General features: G+C 42.0%; 1 protein-coding gene across 4 annotated transcripts in view; it reads right to left on the bottom strand.

Annotated features, from left to right (window-relative positions):
- The window catches only part of KIAA0319 (KIAA0319 ortholog), an 89,257-nt gene that overhangs the window by 25,216 nt on the left and 42,419 nt on the right, over nucleotides 1-21,622 (bottom strand). For 2 of the 4 annotated variants that reach the window (XM_038389385.2, XM_038389384.2), the window contains exons 7-15: nucleotides 21,477-21,564; nucleotides 20,296-20,382; nucleotides 18,470-18,602; nucleotides 15,772-16,000; nucleotides 12,842-12,965; nucleotides 11,064-11,214; nucleotides 5,781-5,929; nucleotides 4,067-4,218; nucleotides 2,368-2,506 (exon numbers count right to left, since the gene is read on the bottom strand). In XM_038389385.2, coding sequence (XP_038245313.1) covers nucleotides 2,368-2,506; nucleotides 4,067-4,218; nucleotides 5,781-5,929; nucleotides 11,064-11,214; nucleotides 12,842-12,965; nucleotides 15,772-16,000; nucleotides 18,470-18,602; nucleotides 20,296-20,382; nucleotides 21,477-21,564 — 1,252 coding nt within the window. The remainder of the gene's footprint in view (nucleotides 1-2,367; nucleotides 2,507-4,066; nucleotides 4,219-5,780; nucleotides 5,930-11,063; nucleotides 11,215-12,841; nucleotides 12,966-15,771; nucleotides 16,001-18,469; nucleotides 18,603-20,295; nucleotides 20,383-21,476; nucleotides 21,565-21,622) is intronic. The other 2 variants (XM_038389386.2, XM_038389387.2) reach the window with 1 other exon arrangement.

Genomic DNA, 21,622 nt, shown 5'->3' with positions numbered 1-21,622 from the left:
GCTAATGCCAAGTCTCTTCACCAGCTGTCCTGCAGGGTTGCTCATGTATAAAGAGACCAGACCCAATCAGTTAAGTCAGGGGTACATGTAGCCCTAGGGGTACGGAGAGGTCTTCCAGGGGGTACATCAATTCATCTAAGTATTTGCCTAGTTTTACAACAAGCTAAATAAAAAGCACTAGCGAAGTCAGTACAAACTAAAATTTCATGCAGACAATGACTTGTTTATACTGCTCTATATACTATATACTTGTTTATACTGCTGTATATATTATACATTGAAACGTAAGGACAATATTTATATTCCAATTGATTTATTTTATAATTATATGGTAAACATGAAAAAGTCAGCAATTTTTCATTAATAGTGACACTTTTGTATTCTTATGTCTGATTTTATAAGTAAGTAGTTTGTAAGCGAGGTGAAACTTGGGGTAGGCAAGACAAATCAGACTCCTGAAAGAGGTACAGTAGTCTGGAAAGGTTGAAAGTCACTGCGTTAAGTCACAGTGCTTGAGTTCAGTGCTTTAAAACATGAGAGTGAACTCACATTCATTTATATGTGATCCATGTAAAAAAAACCCTGATGTCACCTTCTCCTGAGACCACATTTAGGGAGGGTTTTATCAGTCTTTAAGGCCTAGAGTCAGGAAAAGCAATTAAGCATGTGCTTAAATCCATCATTACTGGGACAGCATGTGTTCAAGTGAGTCTAAATGAGGAATATAAACTTGGGACAGAAAAGTTAGACACATTTTTGAGGCAAATTTAACTCAATAATTGTAGGTTTTGTTAAATATAATAAGAACAACCGTACTGGATCAGACCAAAGGTCCATCTAGCCCAGTATCCTGTCTTCCGACAGTGGCCAATGACAGGTGCCCCAGAGGGAATGAACAAAATAGGTAATAATATTTTGCCCTTCTATGGGGCTTTACAAATATCACAAGCCTCACAGCAACCCAGGGACATAAGTATTATCCTGATTGTACAGATGAAGAAAACATGGCAGAGAGGCTAAGTGACTTGGCCACAATCACACAGGAAATCCATGGCAGAACCAGGTTTAGAATTAAGATCTCCCAAATACCCGCCCCAGGCCTTCATCACAAAACTATCCATTCCCAAATAACTTTTACAAAAAACTTAAAACCAAGAGAAAACATTCCAATAGAAATTAAGTCTTATTTAAGCAAATGAAGATTCCGTGGAAGTATTTTTTCACCCAAACATTGCAACTGGACATTAGAACCAGGAAGTGTAACTGAGTGGTAAGTGACTAAAAATAAAAGTGAATGGTCTCTTTGCATTGTCCAAAATGACTGAAATGCAAAACTGAAACAAATAATGGAAAATAAGTAATATAGATACATCTTTCAGTTTTAATAAACAAATGGTGTTACCTGTAATATAATCAATAAGGCAACTTTTTTAAAACTATGGGGCCTAATTCTCCACTGACTGAAAAGGATGCAAACATTTATACCTGTGCAAAGTGGACGTACAATAGTATCACCAATGCACGTTGTGACAAAGTTCCTGCTCTACCTTGGTGGGTCTTGCACTTATTGGCGGATTTGCTCGCCTTGGAGCTTCATGGCAGCCCTCAGCCTGGCCGTTTTTCTGAATTCACAGTCCAGGTCCATTTCTCTTGTGTCTGACCAGGAGTTGGGAGGATTTGGGGGGAACTCGGGCCCGCCCTCTACTCCAGGTTCCAACCCAGGGCCCTGTGGAATGCAGCTGTCTAAAGTGCCTCCTGGAACAGCTGTGCGACAGCTACAACTCCCTGGGCTACTTCCCCATGGCCTCCTCCGAACATCTTCTTTATCTTCACCATAGGACCTTCCTCCTGGTGTCCGATAATGCTTGTATACCTCAGTCCTCCAACAGTCCACGTTCTCACTCTCAGCTCCTAGTGCCTGTTGCTCCCAGCTCCTCACACGCACACCACAACTGAAGTGAGCTCCTTTTTAAACCCAGGTGCCCTGATTAGCCTGTCTTAATTGATTCTAGCAGCTTCTTGATTGGCTGCAGGTGTTTTAATCAGCCTGTCTTAATGGTCTCCAGAAGGTTCCTGATTGTTCTGGAACCTTCCCTGTTACCTTACCCAGGGAAAAGGGACCTAATTAGCATGAGGCTAATATATCTGCCTTCTATTACTCTCCTATAGCCATCTAGCCCGACCCTGTCACAATGTAAAAGGAGAATTCAGGTGACAGTATTTTACATCCACTTTAAATGGGTGTAAATAACAATGCAAGGCGATGGTGAATCAGAGCCATATTTATAACCCGACAGTATCTTGCCAGCAGCAAAGAAAAGATGAGGAGGTATACACAGCTTATAGATGACCTTTTAATGATCATACCAGGCCGCACTTCAACTATAGTAGTGTCAACAGCTGAATCTCCTTTAGCATCTGTGACTTTCAAGTGAAAAATATAGAGTCCTTCCACAAGATTGGTTAGCTGCAGAACTGCCTCATGGTCTGAGCCATGTATCACATCCTGGAAAAAAAAAAAAAAAAGATAGCAGCACAGGGTTATACTCCTTGAGAGGACAGAGGCTTGCAAACCGTACATCCGTCTAGCCGCAGAATGTGAATTCATAGATTCCAGGCCAGAAGGGACCACTATGATTATCCAGTCTGGGCTCCTGTATAACACAGGCTATTGAGCTTCTCCAAAATAATTCCTAGAGCAGATCTTTTAGAAAAACATCCATTCTTGATTTAACAGTTGTCTGCAATGGAAAATCCACTACAAAGCTTGCACTCAGACCTTCAAAACAAACAAAGGGACCACCCTGAAAGAATCCTTCCCAGAATTCTCAGGGTTTACAATGGACCAGTACAAGTTTGGGAGGTGTTAATCAGGCTATGTCTACACTGCAGCTGGAGGTGTAATTGCAGTTTGTGTAGACATACCCGTGCTAGTTTTAATCTAATTATCTCTCTCTCAAATTAGCAGTAAGGACACAGCACAGTGGGTTTCAGCATGGATTGTACAAGCCACACCACTGCGCCCCCTCACTGCTATTTTTAGCAAGCTAAGTAGATTAGAGATAGCCCAGATATGGTATATCTACACAAACTGCAGATTACACCTCCAGTTGCAGCACAGACGTAGCCTTAGTGCTGTGTACATGCCCACGCAGCGTGGACACCTTCGATAAAGCTAGTAAAAGGAGATTGTGTGTTCAAGGCTGACATAGAGTAGTACTTAGATGCACATCTGTTTGAAAATATAAGACTCAGTCTACATTTTTGTTTTTAAATTTTATCTCAATATTCTTAATTCTATCTCCTTGGACTCTAAACAATTCAACTCCCTCCTTGGTGTTTATGCCCTTTATATGTAGACTGTTGACATCACTCTCTGTTGTTATTATGCAAAGCCTATTTAGTTCTTTTAATGTTCTCACATAAATCACTCCCTTCAGATTCATAATCATTTTGCTCCTCCCACCTCAGTTCCTGCCAATTTGTCACCATCTTACTGATACCAAAGAGCTCTGACTCACACTCAACATTCTGGGGGTAGTTCCACCAGTGTCCTATTGAGCTAGATCATCTGCTCTTTGGTCTATGATAAAACAAGATTGGTTTCTTTGTTATCATCTCATTGCAAGTTCATATCAGATTTGCTGCCTGCCCTCATTCTTCAGGCTTTATCAGCACTTTTGCTTTACAATGATCTTCCTCCTTTTTGAATATCTGGGTTACACATTTTCCCTCATGCACATTAGCTTGTATTTTCCCCAGATGAATTTCATTTTACTATCACATAGCCATATTTCTAAACTCTCTATCTAGTGTCTTTGGCATCTCTGTCCTGACTGCTTTGGTCCTCCAAACAGAGTATATTCTGCAAATGTAATTAAAGTGCCATTTACCCCTTGTACCAGTTTATTAATATAGAATAGTGAAATAAAACCAGACGTAACACCAATCCCTATAGCAACTGACTGGGCACATCTGCCAGCCTGGTACATTGAAGTCAGAGGGCTTGCATGCATGCAAGAGAGGGCAGATTTTGTCTCCAGTTAAATACTTTCAAAATACTTACGCCAGCTGCTGGGCTCTGGCCATCCCGAATCCACAGATATGATACAATCCCTTGGTTGTCAGTAGACAGTGAACCATCCAATGTAATAGAGTTATTAGGAAGCACAAGAATGTGTTTGCCTCCTGCATGAGCCCGGGGAGGACTATTGTTTTCTAATCACAAAGACAGTAAAGCAGGAGAGTTTTCTCTCAAAAGGTGCAAGATGTAAATGATACACAACTGCAGAGAAACACACACAGCCTCTCCATAGTACAATACTCTGTGTTTCAGACAGCCAAAGACAACGAAAATAATTCTGTTCAAAAGTGTCAACAAGGGAGTAGGTGAAATTCAGCCCCAGTGAGAGAAGGCATACTTTTCTCCTGAAGTCAATGAAGCAGTTGATGGCAGGGCTGAATTTGACCCCAGGATTACTAGAGTCTAGAAAAATAGCTGCATTACTGACAGGATTACTATTGAAGGGTGCTCCCACTTTGAAAAGTGACCCTGTAAATTTGGCACTCTGGGGTTCTATATTTATTCTCTTTTAATTTCCAGATTAGATTTTCTCAGTTTACAAAGAAAAAGATTTTTTTTCACAAGTCCTAGCCTCATAAACTCAACTTGGGATCTGAGAGTCAAGCTGGGTTCTTCTCTTCTTGATCATCACCACTTGTACAGCCTTCCAGAGCTCAAATGAGGCCCTCATGGGCACCTGTGCAGCTCCTTTGCCTTCAGTGGGTTTGCACAGGTGTCACCGATTGGAGGTGTAATTGGAATTTGGTAAACAGTTCTGTTGATGATGCACATGAAGGAATAGAGACCAGATCTTTCCCCCAGCTGTGCTGGTGCTGCAGTGCTAACCAGAGCAAAAAGCATTAAAAACACATTTTTGTTTCTAAAGCCAGCTTTGTTGAGTAAGAAGGTGCCATATTTACAGAGTGGAATGGCAGGTAAGGCTACAAACAAATAACTTGGCAGAATATGCACAAACAAATTTTGCGATAAGGGCCTCAGCTGATTTGCTTGCAATAGAACACAGCATCTTTAACAAAGGGATGCAAGCCCATGGAGATAATCGGCCCCTAAATATTCAGACCAAGAGGGAACAATAGATGCTGGGATTGGCCATCCCCGCCCTCTGCATCTCCCTATTAAAGATTAATGTAAAGTGCAGGGTGAAGTATAGATTGCATTTCTCTCCAGAGTTGTACTTTGGCCACTCCTGTTATATAGTGCAGGACAGCAGAAAAACAGCATTGTAACTACAGCAGGGCTTTCTGCGGGGTGAGTGTGGGGCAAAACACTGTTTCTCTGCCTCTGTCCTACAGATGAACAAACATGTAATTACTGTGAGATTTTAGCTGGAACTTGAGCCTGTGTTTGAGTATTACTTTAACCACACAGGCAGCTGCTGCTAACTTTGTGAGAGTGCAATATTATTCTATTCACAAAGGATACATGCTGAGGTTAACACATTCCCATGGACATTTGTTAAACAATTAATAAATATATTTGCGTATGTAATTAACTTAAAGAAAGTCCTAGAAGTAATGATATTACAGTCATATAAGAAACAATATCTCTTGATTAGATACTGGTTTTAGTCCAGTAGGTTTCTCTGAGTTCCCTTGAAACCAAATCTGTAATCTAGTTCTTTACTAATTTCCTCCCGTTTTCTAAATGATCAACATAAGTCACATTGCTTTGCACATGAAGAAGTGATTTGGCTTACCTTCCTTAACTGTAACAGAGAGTGTAGCTGTGCTGCTTAATCCCTGGTAATCTTTCACTGTCAGTCGGAAGTGATAGGTACCAACCTGTAGACCAGTTACAGTTGCCACTGCTTTGTCAATGTTTCCCATTTGCACAGTGGTTGGCCCACTGAAACAAAACACCACAGGAAAATAATCAGGTCAAATTCTCCCCTTCATGTCACTCCGTCATTCAGTTTATTTGTATTTGTAACTACAGCGTCTAAGCACTGACTGTACTGGAATTACACCAGGCATGAATTTGGCTCACAGAATTTGAATTTTTATACCTGTTTTACAGATAAACTAAAAGGTATGTCTACAGTACGAAATTATTTCAAAATTATTCCATTCGAATTTTCAGAAGCTATTTTATACATTCGGTCTTCTGTGTCCCCACTAAAGCGCATGAATTCGGCAGATTGCATCCACAATACCAAGGCTAGCATCGAATGTTGGAGCAGTGCACTGTGGATAGCTATCCCACAATTCCCGCAGTCCCCGCCACCCATTGGAATTCTGGGTTAAGCTCCCAGTGCATGGTGGGGCAAAAACATTCTCGCAGGTGTTTCTGGGTGTGTGTCATCAGAAAGCTATGGCAGACAATCGTTTTGCGCCTTTGTGGCGTGCAGACACCATACTGCTTTCAGCAGACGGTGCACCACTGCTCACCAGCTACTATGAATCCACCTCTCCAACTCAACTCTGCTTGGCCATCGTGAACTGAGCAGCACAGCTTCCACCACCAACTCTGCTCTCCCGCTATTGCCACGCTTCCGAGTTTCTCCATGTTGTCTGTCCTGGGCTCCCACCTCCGTGAAAGCCACAGAGGACATTTCCCGCCGTTGTTCGGCTACCGTGAACCAAACAGCACAGCTTCCGCTGCCATTCTGCTCTCTTACATTTCGCGCCCTTTTTCCAGGATTACCTGTGCAGGCGCCATAGCCATGGAGCCCGATCAGATCTCCGCTGCAATTTTGACCATTGTAAATACCTCACACGTTATCCAGCAGTATGTGGATGCAGTATCTGCAAAACCAGGCGATGAAGTGACGACAACGCGATTACTATAGTGATGAGGACATGGACACAGACAGCATCGCATGTGGTGATTGGGAGATCATGATGCTGTTGGACCAGGTTCATGCTGTGGAACGCCGATTGTGGGCCCGGGAAACAAGCACAGACTGGTGGGACCGCATAGTGTTGCAGATATGGAATGATTCCCAGTGGCTGCAAAGCTTTCGCATGCGTAAGACCACTTTCATGGAACTTTGTGAGTTGCTTTCCCCTGCCCTGAAGCACAGGAATACCAAGATGAGAGCTGCCCTGACAGTAGAGAAGTGAGTGGTGATATCCCTGTGGAAGCTAGCAATGCCTGACTGCTACTGGTCAGTCAGGAATCAATTTGGAGTGGGCAAATCTACTGTGGGGGCTGCTGTGCTGCAAGTAGCCAACGCAATCATTGACCAGCTGCTATCAAGGGTAGTGAATTTGGGACATGTGCAGACAATTGTGGATGGCTTTAATGCGCTGGGGTTCCCTAACTGCGGCAGGGTGATAGACGGAATGCATATCCCTATCTTCGCCCGGGAACACCGGGGCGGCCAGTACATAAACTGCAATGGGTACTTTTCCATGGTGCTGCAAGCACTGGTGGATCACAAGGGATGTTTCACCAACATCAACGTGGGATGGCCGGGAAAGGTGCCTGACTCTTGCTTCTTCAGGAACTCTGGTTTGTTTCAACAACTGCAGGAAGGAACTTACTTCCCAGACCAGAAAATTACTGTTGGGGATATTGAAATGCCTATAGTTATCCTCAGGGACCCAGCCTACCCCTTAACGCCATGGCTCATGAAGCCGTACACAGGCACCCTGGATAGTAGTAAGGAGGAGTTCAACTATAGGCTGAACAAGTGCAGAATGGTGGTAGAATGTGCATTTGGATGTTTGAAAGCGCACTCACGCAGTTTACTGACTCGGTTAGATCTCAGCACAACCAATATTCCAATTGTAATTGTTGCTTGTTGTGTGCTCCACAATATCTGTGAGAGTAAGGGGGAGATGTTTATGGCAGGGTGGGAGGTTGAGGCAATTCGCCTTGCGGCCAGTTTCGCACAGCCACACAATAGGGTGATTAGAAGAGCACAGCAGGGCACGCTGCACATCAGAGAAGCTTTGAAAGCCAGTTTCATGACTGGCCAGGGTACGGTGTGAGAGTTATGTTTGTTTCTCTTAAAGTTACTTGCCCCCTATATATATATTAAAGGAAATAAAGTCACAATTGTTTAAAAACCGTTCTTTATTATTTGTTGCACAAAACATTGAGAGAAATCAGAAGCTAGACGGGGGAGAGGGGGTATTGGGTTAGGGGGTGGAGGAGGAGGGAAGGACAAGTCCAAAAACCAAATCAAAATTTAGATTATGCCAGATTTCTGCTGCTTGTGCAATCCTCTGGGGTTGACTGTGTGAGTCCCCGTAGCCTCCCCACCCAGTGTTCTTGGGTGTCTTGGTGAGGAGGCTATGGAACTTGGGGAGGAGGGAGGGCAGTTATTCAGGGGCTGCGGCGGCAGTCTGTGGTCGTGCTGCCTTTCCCGCATTAGATCTACCATACAGCGGAGCATATCAGTTTGCTCCCCCGTGAGCTTGACTATAGCATCCTGCCTGCTTTCATCGCGCACATCCCTCCTCTCTTCGTATTCATGTGACGCTTTACCCGACTCTGCAATTGTTTGCCTCCATGCATTCAACTGGGCCCTATCAGTGTGGGCAGACTGCATAAGCTCGGCAAACATGTCATCCCACGTACATTTTTTCTGCCTTTTAATCTGGACTAGCCTCTGGGACTGAGTAGATAGGGGCTGCATTGAAATATTTCCTGCTGCAGGAGGAGAAAAATGGAGGGTAGTATTTTAATAGATACATTTTAGAGAACAAAGGGGACACTATTTCTCAGTGAAACAGGCAATTCATAGCACACAGCACATATTCTTTCTGTACAAGGTCTCATTTTGCCTCTTATACTGAAGTGCCTGCCACATTGGAGTGAGTAAGCCATCACATGTGGCCAGGCAACAGAATTCAGCTTGCAGGCAGCCTGCGGGCTGTCTGGGATGATCACTTCACACAACACCCGCCCCCCCCCCCCACACACACACATCGTGGGGCTCTGATGAGGCTCTGAGCAGGGAGGAGCCCTTTAAACTAAACGTGAACAACCCAGCGCGACTGGGTTTCCCCCCACCCCCAACTGCATGGCTCCGATCAAGCTCTCACTCACCCAGAAGTGCCTCCAGGGTCATGGTCCGGGAGCATGCTTTGGGAGTGGGGGAGGCTATTGGCTCCAGGGTTAAGAAGGGTTCCTGGATGGGGGGGAAAATAGATTCCCCACTTGCCACCTGTGCACTGTCCTCCTCCTCCTCTTCGTCCTCCAATAACTCATTCTCCTCGCTCCGTGCTACTCCCCCCTTGCAGCTGTCCACGGACAGTGGTGGGGTAGTGGTGTCGTCACCACCATAATTGCATGCAGCTCACGGTAGAAGCGGCATGTATGGGGCTGTGACCCAGAGTGCCCGTTCGCCTCCCTGGCTTTTTGGTATGCTTGCCTGAGCTCCTTGATTTTTGTATAACACTGTTCTGTGTCCATGGAGTAGCTTCTTTCCATCATGGCCCTGGAGACTTTAGCATATGTATTTGCATTCCTTTTTTTGGAACGTAGTACTGCCATAACAGATTCATCTCCCCAACATGCAATGAGATCCAGTGCCTCTCATTCGGACCGTGCTGGAGCTCGTCTGCGAATCCGGGACTGTGTGGTCTCTTGAGATGGTGGACTCTGCATGTTTGCCTGTGATGGTGGACTGTGCTGATGGTCACCAAACAGGAAATTCAGAAGTTCCCAGGGCTTTTACTGCCTACCTGGCTAGTGCATCGGAGTTCAGAGTGTTGTCCAGAGCGGTCACAAGGGAGCATTCTGGGATAGCTCCCGGAAGCCAGCATCATCAAATTGCATCCACAGTACCTGTAACCTGGAATTGCGATCTCGATTTTAGTGCTACTCCACTTGCCAAGGTGGAGTACAGAAATCGGAGTAAAGAGCCCTTTAAATCGAAAAAACTGGTTTGGTCGTGTGGACGGAACCAGTTTTATTTCGAGGTAACTCGGCTAATTCCGAAATAACTGCATACTGTAGACCAGGCCTAAGGCATGCAGAGGTGCCCATGGTCACACATCAAGTCACGAGCAGGAAAAGAATCCAGGAATACTGATTTCCACTCTCCTGCTCTAATATTTCAACAACACTTATGGCCACATTTGTTGTAATCATAGAGTGCCACACAGTCACTAAATATAGTGAGTGCCAGCAAACCAGGTGTCTGCTGCGTCACGAGTGTGATAGCTGAATGGGTTCGTATCTGTTACTTTTTATTAAGCATCTGGTCACTTGCTACAGACAAATGCAATTACAAAATTTTGTAAATCACTGTCCAAGATGTTAAAGTTAAAATACTTAAACATAGAAACAGTCCAGTCCAGTCTGTTGATGAAAGCCTGAACTCAAACATATTGGGGATTTAAGCTATCATTAAGTACACTGTATTCATTGAGAAGTCTAGGAACATACAGGGGTAACTGTGTACATTACTGATGTGCAAGCCTCTTGTTCACTTTTTAATGGGAGACGTGTGAGTTCCTGCCATTCTTTTTACAAACCTTTGTTTGTACTAATCTGCCATGACTCATTACAAGACACAGGCAGAAATCTCACAGGCTTTCAAGTTGAATCTGACATTCCTCTAGGTCACTACCAGACATGCTGCTAATCCCCCTTAGCAGAATGGCACGTAGATGCAACAGCATAACATGACACCAGGAAATCCAACACCTTTTTGCTTTCATATTTTGGTTGGAGGTGGGGAGGCAAAGGGACCCAGTAGCCAAATGAGATCCTTCCTTTCTTCCCACTGTCTTCCTGGCTGTGTACAAACGGTGGTACTTTTTGTGAGTAAAGTTACTCAAATTTGTAAATGATTGTAGGATCAGGGCTGGTGTACAGTGAAAGAAACAGGCTGAAGGGTTTTCAAATCAACATTGTGGGGCATTAGTTTGCTCTTTTTAAACTCTTTACATATTCTCATTGCCCTAAAGTTTCCATCCCATCCTTCACCAAGCAAAGCAGCAAGTTTCCCAAAGCTATTCTCGGTCTTGCATCTCCTTTATAATAGGGTTGGATACTCTTTCAGCCAAGCAATTGGACTAACCTCATTCTTACTAGATACCTGATATTTTCCCAGTGATAGAAAATAATGCCTTGGTCATCATGACTTTTGCTTCCGTCCAGTGTAGTGCTTTCTACTGGAAATGTTAATTCTTTATCTGGACCAGCCACCGCTACTGGAGGACTGTTATTTTCTGTAAAAATCATATTTAAAAAATACAACTAATCAGTCACTTTTGGAGGTTATCAATCACTGGGGCCATTTTTAATGAATACAGAGATTTAGATTTTATATGATACGCTGAGCACATTTGCTCAAAGAATATGAAGGCAAGGATCTCATGGGTCTGGTTTATAAAAGAGTCTGCAAGATCCTCTAGGTGTTAGTAAGTAGTTATGCAGAAACCCTACAGTTGGACAAATTCCGTCTGGCAGTTAAGGGGGTGCACAGATTGGGGTAGGGCATGTGGAGATCTCCCCCACCCCCCAGTGTCTTTTTTACAGTCACTTTTCCTGGCACAATCACACTTAAAGAGCTTTTGCATCTTCTCATACACAACATTCAAAAATGCTTTGCCCCATCAGCATCGGGGTATTTTTTCCTACTTTATCTGTGTTCCACTTAAATATGCTCTTAGTGGGCATGTGGGGTCAGATTCATCCAGCCCTGTGAAAGCCCACCGACTTCCACCAACATGAATATGGCCCTTGATCATAAAAGAAGGAATCTTGAGCCAGATCTTAATCAGCAAAATGCTACTGACTTCAATGGAGTTATGCCAATTTACGCCAGCTGAGGATTTAATAATGAAATGTGTTTCCTAGGATTCTTCTTTCAATCCTTGCTGTTACAGTTAGATTACAGTCATGATCCCATTTCCCAGGATATCGGGTCATCCTTAGACTACATTTCATGAGCAAAATTTTCATAGTGTCATGCTGTCCTCAGTTTTAAAGGCACAGACATGGGCTGCATTTGGGATTTGTGTTCCTGATCACTGCAGTAAACAGCTATAGTAGAGCTTTACTGCAGCATGGTCATCTGCATAGAACTCTGTTCTCTCAGGGTATGTCTACATGGCAATTAAAAACCTGTGGCTGGCCTGTGCCAGCCAACTAGGGCTCACGTGGCTCAGTCTATGGGGCTGTTTAATTCTGGTGCCGACATTTGGGCTCGGGCTACAGCGCAGACTCTGGGACCCTCCCACCTTGCTGGGGCCTAGAGTCTGGCAAATACATTACCCAGAGAAAACCTTCATGAAGGTCTGATGAGACCTAGACCATTTGGGGTGTCCATCAGTCAGCTTCAAATCCAGAAGATAATTTGAAAGGGGAAATCTTTGAAAATTCATAGTGCAATTTTCCAGCAACACTTATCAAGCAAGCCTATTGAGAATTCAAACCACAAAAGGAATCCTGAAGGTTAACTGCAGAGCAAAAAAAAAATTGAGTGAAGCACTGATTTATGTGCTGAATGACCTCGCTAAGCAGGCTGGCTGTGCAAGAAATTCAGCACAGAACTGCATTTCAACTTTCCAAAAATCAGTTAAAATGTACCTCTGTGCTGAATGCCTCATGCAGTCTGCTTAGTGGGAGCTTTCAGCGCAGACATGCTGTAGTCTATTTTTATTTTTTACTTTGCTGTTCACCTTTAAAAGAAAAAGCAAGAGAGTCTCTGATGCAGCAACCATTGGATACTCTGTCTGCCAGCTGAGAGATTCAATGCAGAAGCAATTCAGGTAAGCAGGGCCTTCAAGAACAGCTGTAATTATGATGCCGATGTATCAGCTACAAAACTAAAGCTGTTTCCAGTCTACCTACCAGGCTGTACAATCACGGTGACCTCAGCTGTAGACCGCTGTCTCGCTGAGTCTGTAACAGTCAGCAGAAATGTATAATCTCCTTCCTGCATTGCAGACAACTGGAGGTATGGAGTCCGCACTCCCTAGTCATGAGGTAAAACAGAAGATTATAGGAGATGAAGAAAGAAAAATCAAAAGGTACAAAATGGTCTAAGCAATACAACTTGGTATAGTAGCCAACTAACAGTTTTAATCCATAACAACAACAAACATTTTGTCTGCTCAAATGTATCTCAAGGGAAAAATAGATTTAAAAGCAAATTTCAGATACACTATTCAGACTCTCTTATGCAAACAGACTAGTCTTTCCTTTGTAGTCAAATTTAAATTTCTTATTTTGCTATAATTGCTGATTTTAAAAACAATAACAATGAACAATAATTTCTTGTGCAGCACATGTGACATTTACATTAATAACTAACAAGTTAAATTATCATCATCATTATTATTATAACTTCTTTCGTTTCCTTGATGATATGTCTTTTTATTTAAACACGGCAAAGCTGTTTAAATGTAATATTTGTAAAAAGAACAGCTTCTCTCAGTTAATATGAACACATAGTTGAACTAAAATGTCATTAAAACAAAAAAACAGATCTGATTGCATTCATATTGGGAAGATAACAGGTTTATGAGGGCATCTATTTTATATCAATAAGACAACTTATAATATTATATTGTGTATTGTACATTGTCTTCTAGTGAAAATGTCAATAAAGAAAATATACAGAAGGACCAAATCCTGGGCCCACTGAAGTTAATATCACTAATATCATAATAAGTTATGTTACTGACTTTACCTCTAGGCCCAAACCATGATCCCATAAATTGCCCATCAGGTACTCTCTCATAATGCCCATCACACAATTATTATCATGGTAATCTGATATTTAAATATAAATGTGTAAAGGGCCCATTATAGCTCACGTCCCAACCACCATATTAATAAGTGATCATTTGTGGCATCATAACAATGCATACTGTAGCAAATTATGATGCCTTTGTCTTTGATAAAGATGTCATTTAAAATGATCTAAAGTGTAATTTTTATTATTAATTAACCAGAGCTCATTTCTGTATTAAAAATCAGCTACTGCCAAATGCAACAGTCCTCACATCCTCAGCTTAGTAGCCATGAAGACTATTCCCAGTTCTTGAGCAGAAATTGTATCATGCCATTGCATTTCAGCATCAGATAACTGATGAGCCCATTAGACATATTGAGCCAGGTCCCATTCACACAGGGGAGTTGCTTTGGGCTGTAATAACTCCCAGACCTACAGTTCCAAGTTGTACAGACACCTGATTTCTCAGACTTCGAGCTTGTCTGCACAGTTTTTGTACCACTGTATCAATTTAGAAATCAATATCACAAAAATCAGTGCAACCTTCTATTATGAACAGTTATAGTTGTAGATAGCTGCTTATATGAATGGGAATAACTCAGTCCATGTTAAGGGTTTGTACCAATTTAAATATAATCCATTTCTAAACTAATATAATTAGAGTGGTACAAAACCAGTGTAGGTAAGCCCTGAAACATCCTCATTTTCAACATGGACAAACCCATCTATCCTACAAGAGTGGCTTCTGTGATTCAGATGATCTGGGAATTAATTAAGTCAATTCTCTGCAGAGTTAAGATCTGTGGCCTTGCAGAGTGCAAAACGCCCTGGATAATATTCATTCAAGTGAGTTCTTAAAAGGGAAAACAGCCATAAAAATTAATAGAGTAAATTGGCTTAAGTTTAATACGACTGCACAATTTTACTGAGAGCGGAAGATACGGTTATGATGAATGTTGAGGAACTGAAGCTGATGGATCTAAAAGCTGCCTTCCATTCATGACAAATGTAATAAGCAGTTAAGCTGCTTTTTGGAGTAAGAGAGCTGAAACAACAGGAGCCACCACCCAAATGATAGGCATATCAGGCTGGTCAGAAGCTGATCTATGTAAGTGGAGGGGTTTCACTGGGGACTGAATGAAAACATAGGGGGCTGGGTATTGTTTGGGTGTTGCCCTTTCTCTCTGTGGGAGAAGCAGCCAGCCAGGGAAGCACTGGTAATGTGTGTCAAACCATGATGAGGTTGGAGCAAGACCATAGCTGGAGCAGGACTAGGAACAGGGCTGGAGCAAGACAATAGCTGGAGCAGGGGAGAGTTCTAAACCCTGGAGTGACATTGAGCAGACTGAGCGACTGTTCCTCCTGTGAGGCATATATATGTTGTTCCTGGCTTGTGGACTGGCTGGAGCCTAGCATCAGTGCATGTGCCTTAATCAGACTTTAGTTCAGAGATGACTCATCACCTTACAATGTGGCCCTGAAAGAAAGCCAAGTGAGAGCTTTTGGGGCAGAGTGCTGGTTGGAAAGAGGTTTGGAAATGTGAACAAAGAAACTGCCCTCTGTGATCTGTTCCTATTATGTTCAGGGAAACAGGACTTTGTGTACATTCTTTGTACATAAACAGGATTGCGTCAAAGAAATACTTGACTCCACCATCAATTTCTCCTCCTAATGGAAACAACTTGCAAGACCCTGAAAGCTTGAGTCAGAAGGGATAATGATGCTGTTAACGGCTGGATCCAAGGAGAGAAATTGGGAGCTGTTATTCTTGTTCAACCAAGAGGGAACAAATAATGAAGCTGCTCACAGAAATCAAAGATGGCCAAAATAAATTAAAACACCACCAAAAGGAATGAAAACAAGATCTACAGACTCTAAAAAGAATTTAATACAAGAACTGCATATTTTGCATAGGTCAAAAGGGGTAACAATACATTTTAAATAACAACTAGCAAATGTGATGACAAATTCGAGGTATTTATTTGCTCAAATTAGAAACAAAAGATAAAACAAGCTTTTGATATTAAACAAGAAGTAAGCTTACCTGCATTGCAACTACTTTGCCTTTACTTTTGGGGCTAAGCGACCACTCGTAGCTGACAATCTCATGATCATCACTGCTCTGGTTTCCATTCAGTGTGATGAAGTTTTGGGGCAAAGTTATTGCCTGATTTGGTCCTGTGTTGGCAATGGGTGGGTAATCCACTGGTTTGTTGACTGTCAGAGATGCAATTGTGGAGTTTACTGCTCCATCTGAATCAATTACTGTTAACCTACAGGAGGAAGGAGGATATTGATAATCCATTAGTTTGGATTTCTGCCAAGTTCAGATGCCCATGTTTCTCCTGCAACAGGAGATGGCAAAAATAACACCTAAAACAAAGCAAAAAGTCAAGAGCACTTTCCTACCCTGACGTAAAGTGCTTCTAATGTGATGAACTGCTACAAAGGAAATCCAGATTCCTATACTCAGGTAAATGATAAGGAAACGATTTCCAAACACTGCCTTGCATGATACTGAAAATATACCTGAAATTTTTAAACTCTCCCCATTCTGGGCCACAGGTGAAATTCTGACTCCATTTAAATCAATGGCAAAGCTCCCATTGACTTCAACATAGCCAATATTTCATCCCAAGTCCCATATTCCTAACAACACTTACTGAGTCAGAATCCAACAATTTAGCTCTCCATCTGAAATGTATTAATAACTGAAGAAAAGATTGTTTGAGAAGTTCTGAAATTAGATACCAGACACAGCAGAGGTGAAGTAATTAACATTCATAGTGTCCTCTTTTTCCTTTGTGGAACTAAAATTATTTACTTTAGTGGGATTTAACAGCATCCAAAATTTTTGAAGACAATGTCAATGGAGGCTAAGTCACAATACCAAAACAATGAAGTTATATTACTGCTAACAATAAACAAAATGGAAATCCCATTATACTTTAAATTAAGATTGAGATATAAATCTACAAGTGAATGAAATTCTGAGGAAAAGCTACCTGGTTTAGGTATTTATACTGTGCTCCTCATTGTAGTATCAGAACACATCTTTAAATGAGCTCAGTTGTGCCTAATGTACATAATGGAACACTTGGAGGGAGTGCACTTTGAAGCTTTCAACAAAATTGGGCAAACAAGTATAAAGCGATTTTATCGTAAGGGGAAGGATAGTTCAGCAGTGAAAGCAAAAGGACTGGAAGGTAGGTGCTTGGAGTTTCATTCCCAGTTTCGTGACAGATTGCCTTTGTAACCTTGGACAAGTCACTTTAATGTCTCTGTACTTCGGTTTCCCTACCTGTACATGGGTATAATAAATGGTCACCTGACATAGGTCTTTTGAGACTTAATTCATTATTGTATGAAGATCACTTTAAGATCCGTGCTCAGAAGGCATTCTAGAAGCATCCCCAATATGGGCAACAGGTCAATTTTCAGTCTCATTTACACCATTGTGAATATGGAGTAACTCATGAAGACATTAGAGTAGCTCAAGACTTACATCTGTATAACTGAGAACACAATATGGACCTAGGGTCAAAGCAAATATTAGCACACAAAGCTTGCACAGAGCACCACACTTTACACACATGTATGTGAACTCTCTAAGTTCCCACACCTCAATGATGTTATGTTATTAAGCAATTTCATAACAATTGATTTTATATCAAATTTAGGTTTCAGAGTAGCAGCCGTGTTAGTCTGTATTCGCAAAAAGAAAAGGAGTACTTGTGGCACCTTAGAGACTAACAAATTTATTAGAGCATAAGCTTTCGTGAGCTACAGCTCACTTCATCGGATGCATCCGATGAAGTGAGCTGTAGCTCACGAAAGCTTATGCTCTAATAAATTTGTTAGTCTCTAAGGTGCCACAAGTACTCCTTTTCTTTTTATCAAATTTAGGGCTCGCTTTAGCAGGCAAATCACCTGTTGAAATCTGTGACAGTCCTGCCTATAAAGGGCATGCAAGATTCGGCCCTAAACTAAAAGTTGCTAGAAAATGGAGAATTTATCATACTGAACAAGCACTCAGAATTACAATGGCAATCTCTGCTGTTACACAGAAACCTGGATTGGCTCCAGTTTCAGCAGGCTATGCTGGGAGGCAAATGGTAACAGTGAAAAGGTTTTACTGAAGAAGTTAATGATTCTTGCAATATTGACTCACCAGAGTGCTTTGCAGTGATCCGTCTCCTAATCCCATTCTATCTACAGTTAGTTCTAGAGCAGGACTACAACAGTTGACTACATATGGATACCAAGGACACTTGCCAACTTGTGGAATGAAAAATAATAAAATGAAAATAGTCTCTCCTCAATTATAGAAAACATTGCGGGGGGGGGAGGGTTGAGTTTCTGATATATCATTTTGCATAACACCACGCTGCAAAGCAAATTTTGATTTGCTGCATGTCAGTCTTGTGAAATCCATGTAAGTGTTTCTGCATTATCCTACTCCCTCAGATTCTGCAACAAGCTAAACTGAGGGGTACAATTTGCCAAAGCCATAGCCCTCTGTTTGAGGAGGCAAACATCACCACAAATAATATTATTTATTTGTATTACCATAGCACCTAAGAGCTCTAGTCATGGACCAGAAACCCAGTGTGCCAGGCACTGTACAAACAGAACAAAAAGATGGTCCCTGCTCCAAAGGACATACAAAAAGAAAAAAAATCTTGAATTGAAATCACGATGTGAGGCTTGAAACACAGTAGGAGCGAAAGGAGCTCTCTTACCGGAAAGCGTAATTTCCGGGAACAAGGTTAGACAAGTGCAAAACAGGCGTGTCAGCTGATGCCTTCTGTTCTCGCAAGGGACCTTTAATTTCCTCCCAGTGGTAACTCAGTATCTTAGTGTCATCTCTACTTTCTATACCAAGTAAAGAGAAATACCAGAGTCTGGTGTTAACACTATGAATATTAAAAACCTCTCATACTAAGAAACTTTAATTGGTTTTCTATATTTATCTTTTCAGACATGTTCACACACACGAATACACAGAGCAATCTCAATTTGCTGACAGGTATTAAACCACAACATCTGACCCACAGCAGTATTTTCCTATCCTTAGATAAAGATAACTCCTGGTTATGTTGAGGTAAATGTTGATTTTTTTAAATGGCCACAAGTCTATAAATATGTAAGTGTATATGGCAATTACATTGAGAAGGGGGTATATTTAGCTTCCTTATTCCATTTTAAAAAGGAAAAAAAAATCATGAAAGGATATAATATACCTAAAAGACCATAGATAATTCCACTCCAGCAATTAAGGTAGCTATCTATTTAGACCTCAATCATGCTGAATTTTAAAATATGAGAGTAGTTCCATTGGCTTTTTTGTGTTCAATAAGACTACTTGTGGACGTGAAGTTAAGCACGTCTGTGTTTGCATGATTGGGGCCCAAGGGTTGGCGATTAAACAACACCAATAAAAACAGAAAGAACAGCTCAGATGATGATGAAGAAGAGTGATATTCAACACAAAACAGAGAAAAAGCGGAAGGAACAAAGGCAGGCAGGAGCCTTCAGAAAGCTTAACTCAATACTACAGTTGTGAAGAGTAGGAACAGCTAGAAAAGTGGTTGTAGAAGAGGTCTCAGCATCCCCTATGTCACATGGAGAGATTTCCATACTGGCCCTGAACAGATTGGCATGAAGGATGGCAATGGGAACTGGGGGAAGGACAGGCTATGAGATTAGCATGTCTGTGGATCCAATGGCCCCCACACACTGCTCAAGTGGAGAAGCAGCTGAGGGGGCTGCACCAGAGCCCAGCACCCTGGCCCCAAATTGGAGGATGATTTTCATCTTCCCAACCTCCCCATGCAACTTGATTATGTGAAGTCTGATTGACTGAGCTTTCTGTAGGTGAAGAGAGTAGAAGAAAAAGAGTGAGAGCTCAAGAATGGATTATTCCATAACAAACTTCATTCTGCCTCACATTTTATACACATTCAGCCTGATTATCTCCTGCCATGCTCCTTGTTTAGACATACATGCCCTGATTCAGCAAGGTACTTAAACACATGCCCTAACTTTAACCACATGAGTAGTTCCATCGACTTCAGTGGGACCACTCACATGCTTGAAGTTGGGCATGTCTTATGTACCTGGGTGAATCAGGAGCTTATCCCTGTGCAAAGCGAACATAAAACACTACCACCAGGAAGAGTGACTTGATAGCATTCCCCCCCTCACATTCCCAGGCATAAATGACTGCAAACTGGTGGAGAATCAAGGCCAAAGCATATGGCCATGTTGCTTTCCACTTGAAAATGATCTAGAAAGAGAAGCTTTCATATTTAAAAAAAAATAAAAGGTAAACAAACACTAGAACAGAAAGGATGGGGCTCAAATTTCCTGACAAAATAATAACCAAGTGTCGCTTCATCAATAGGACACAGATAGAGGATGTAACGTTATAAACATATAGTACCGAGGCTCTTATATGATAAGTAGGAGACGGTGATAATAAATTAAATGTACCATCCATACGAAACAACATTACAATTCTATATAAGGATTATAGCATAAAAACAAAGAGTCGCTCGGTACATACGACTGCCATCAATGAAGGTCGAAGTTGTAGGCAAAAACACCTCCTGTGCGTTGGGGGAAGCAACTGCTACAGGTGGTTGGTTGACTGCTGTGTGAAAAAGAGGAACAGAAAACTCTTGTTTAAAGAAGACCTGTGCATAGAATTCTATTCTGCTGAGAGGGCTATCTGCCAGAATGATAGGTAAACCAACATCCAGCCAGTGAGCAGGAAGATTAATCCTTAGGCAGTGCGGAAAATAATAGAGGTTGTGTGTGAAATCAGATAGAAACTTTCCACCTAACAATCTATTATTTTCTATGGTAAGAAGCTAAAGAACTGCACTTAAAATGGTGTTTTCTTAAAGAACTATGAGCTAGATAATTAAACAGGAGGAAACTGCTCAGCTTTGTTCAATATATTGTCTAACACTACCAGAAAATTGATTTCCTGCAAAGTTTGAGAGTTGCAATGCAGTTCACTGGATACATGAAGTAATCCATGCAGTTTTGGAGCCACACTGCAGGTCTGTAAAACAACAGTCCCTCTAACCTTAAATTTAGTGATTAGGGAGAAAGAATGATATGCTCATATACCACTACTGGTCCAGATCCTTAGCCCAGGCGAAGTCCCCTTTGTGCCACTCTAGCAACACAAAGTGGATTTAAGGCCACCCCATTGGAGTATCTAGGAATTTCCCTGATGTCAGGGAATGCCCTAGTGACATAAAGCTAGCACAGGCAGCTCTAGAATACCTGCTGTACCTTCTGGGGTACTGTAGGGCAGGGCAGGGGAAAGGATGTTAGGTCAGAGTGCACTGTGCTCCAGCAGTCCTAGGCTGGAGACTATTCCAAATGGCCTAACTTCGATCAGTGCTGTGGCTGCTTTAACTTGTGAAAGGGGCCAGTTCAGCACCCAACGGCTAACTGCTGGAGGGGATGGTCTACAGGGAGACAGACAGGTGAAATAATGCCCCTCCCCATAGGTGCATGGAGCTCTGGAACAGAGTTTGGGATTCCGCACACTGCACTTAAATTCAATTTAGAAAAAATTCCCTGAAGAAATGTGTGGTACTGAATACAAATATGTGTGTGTGGTTAGGCGACTAGTTATTCTTTTAAGCCACTAATGAAGCTTTTAAAAAAGGTGGTGAACGAGCCCTTGTGTTGAAAAAATTTAGTTACTATTCTGGCAAACTGATTTACCTGGTTTGACAGTGACATTTACAAATCCTTCTCCAAATCCGTTTTCACCAGAAACAGTCACTTTGAAGGCATAGAGGCCTACTGAGAGCTGAAGCACAGAAAAGAGTGTTTCCAGTTACAGGCAGGAATTTCACAGAGATCATCTG

Source organism: Dermochelys coriacea, chromosome 2 (genome assembly GCF_009764565.3).
Source record: "Dermochelys coriacea isolate rDerCor1 chromosome 2, rDerCor1.pri.v4, whole genome shotgun sequence".
NCBI lineage: Eukaryota > Metazoa > Chordata > Testudines > Dermochelyidae > Dermochelys > Dermochelys coriacea.
Note: the sequence above shows the minus strand (reverse complement) of the source record. Positions and strands in the feature narration are given on the sequence as shown.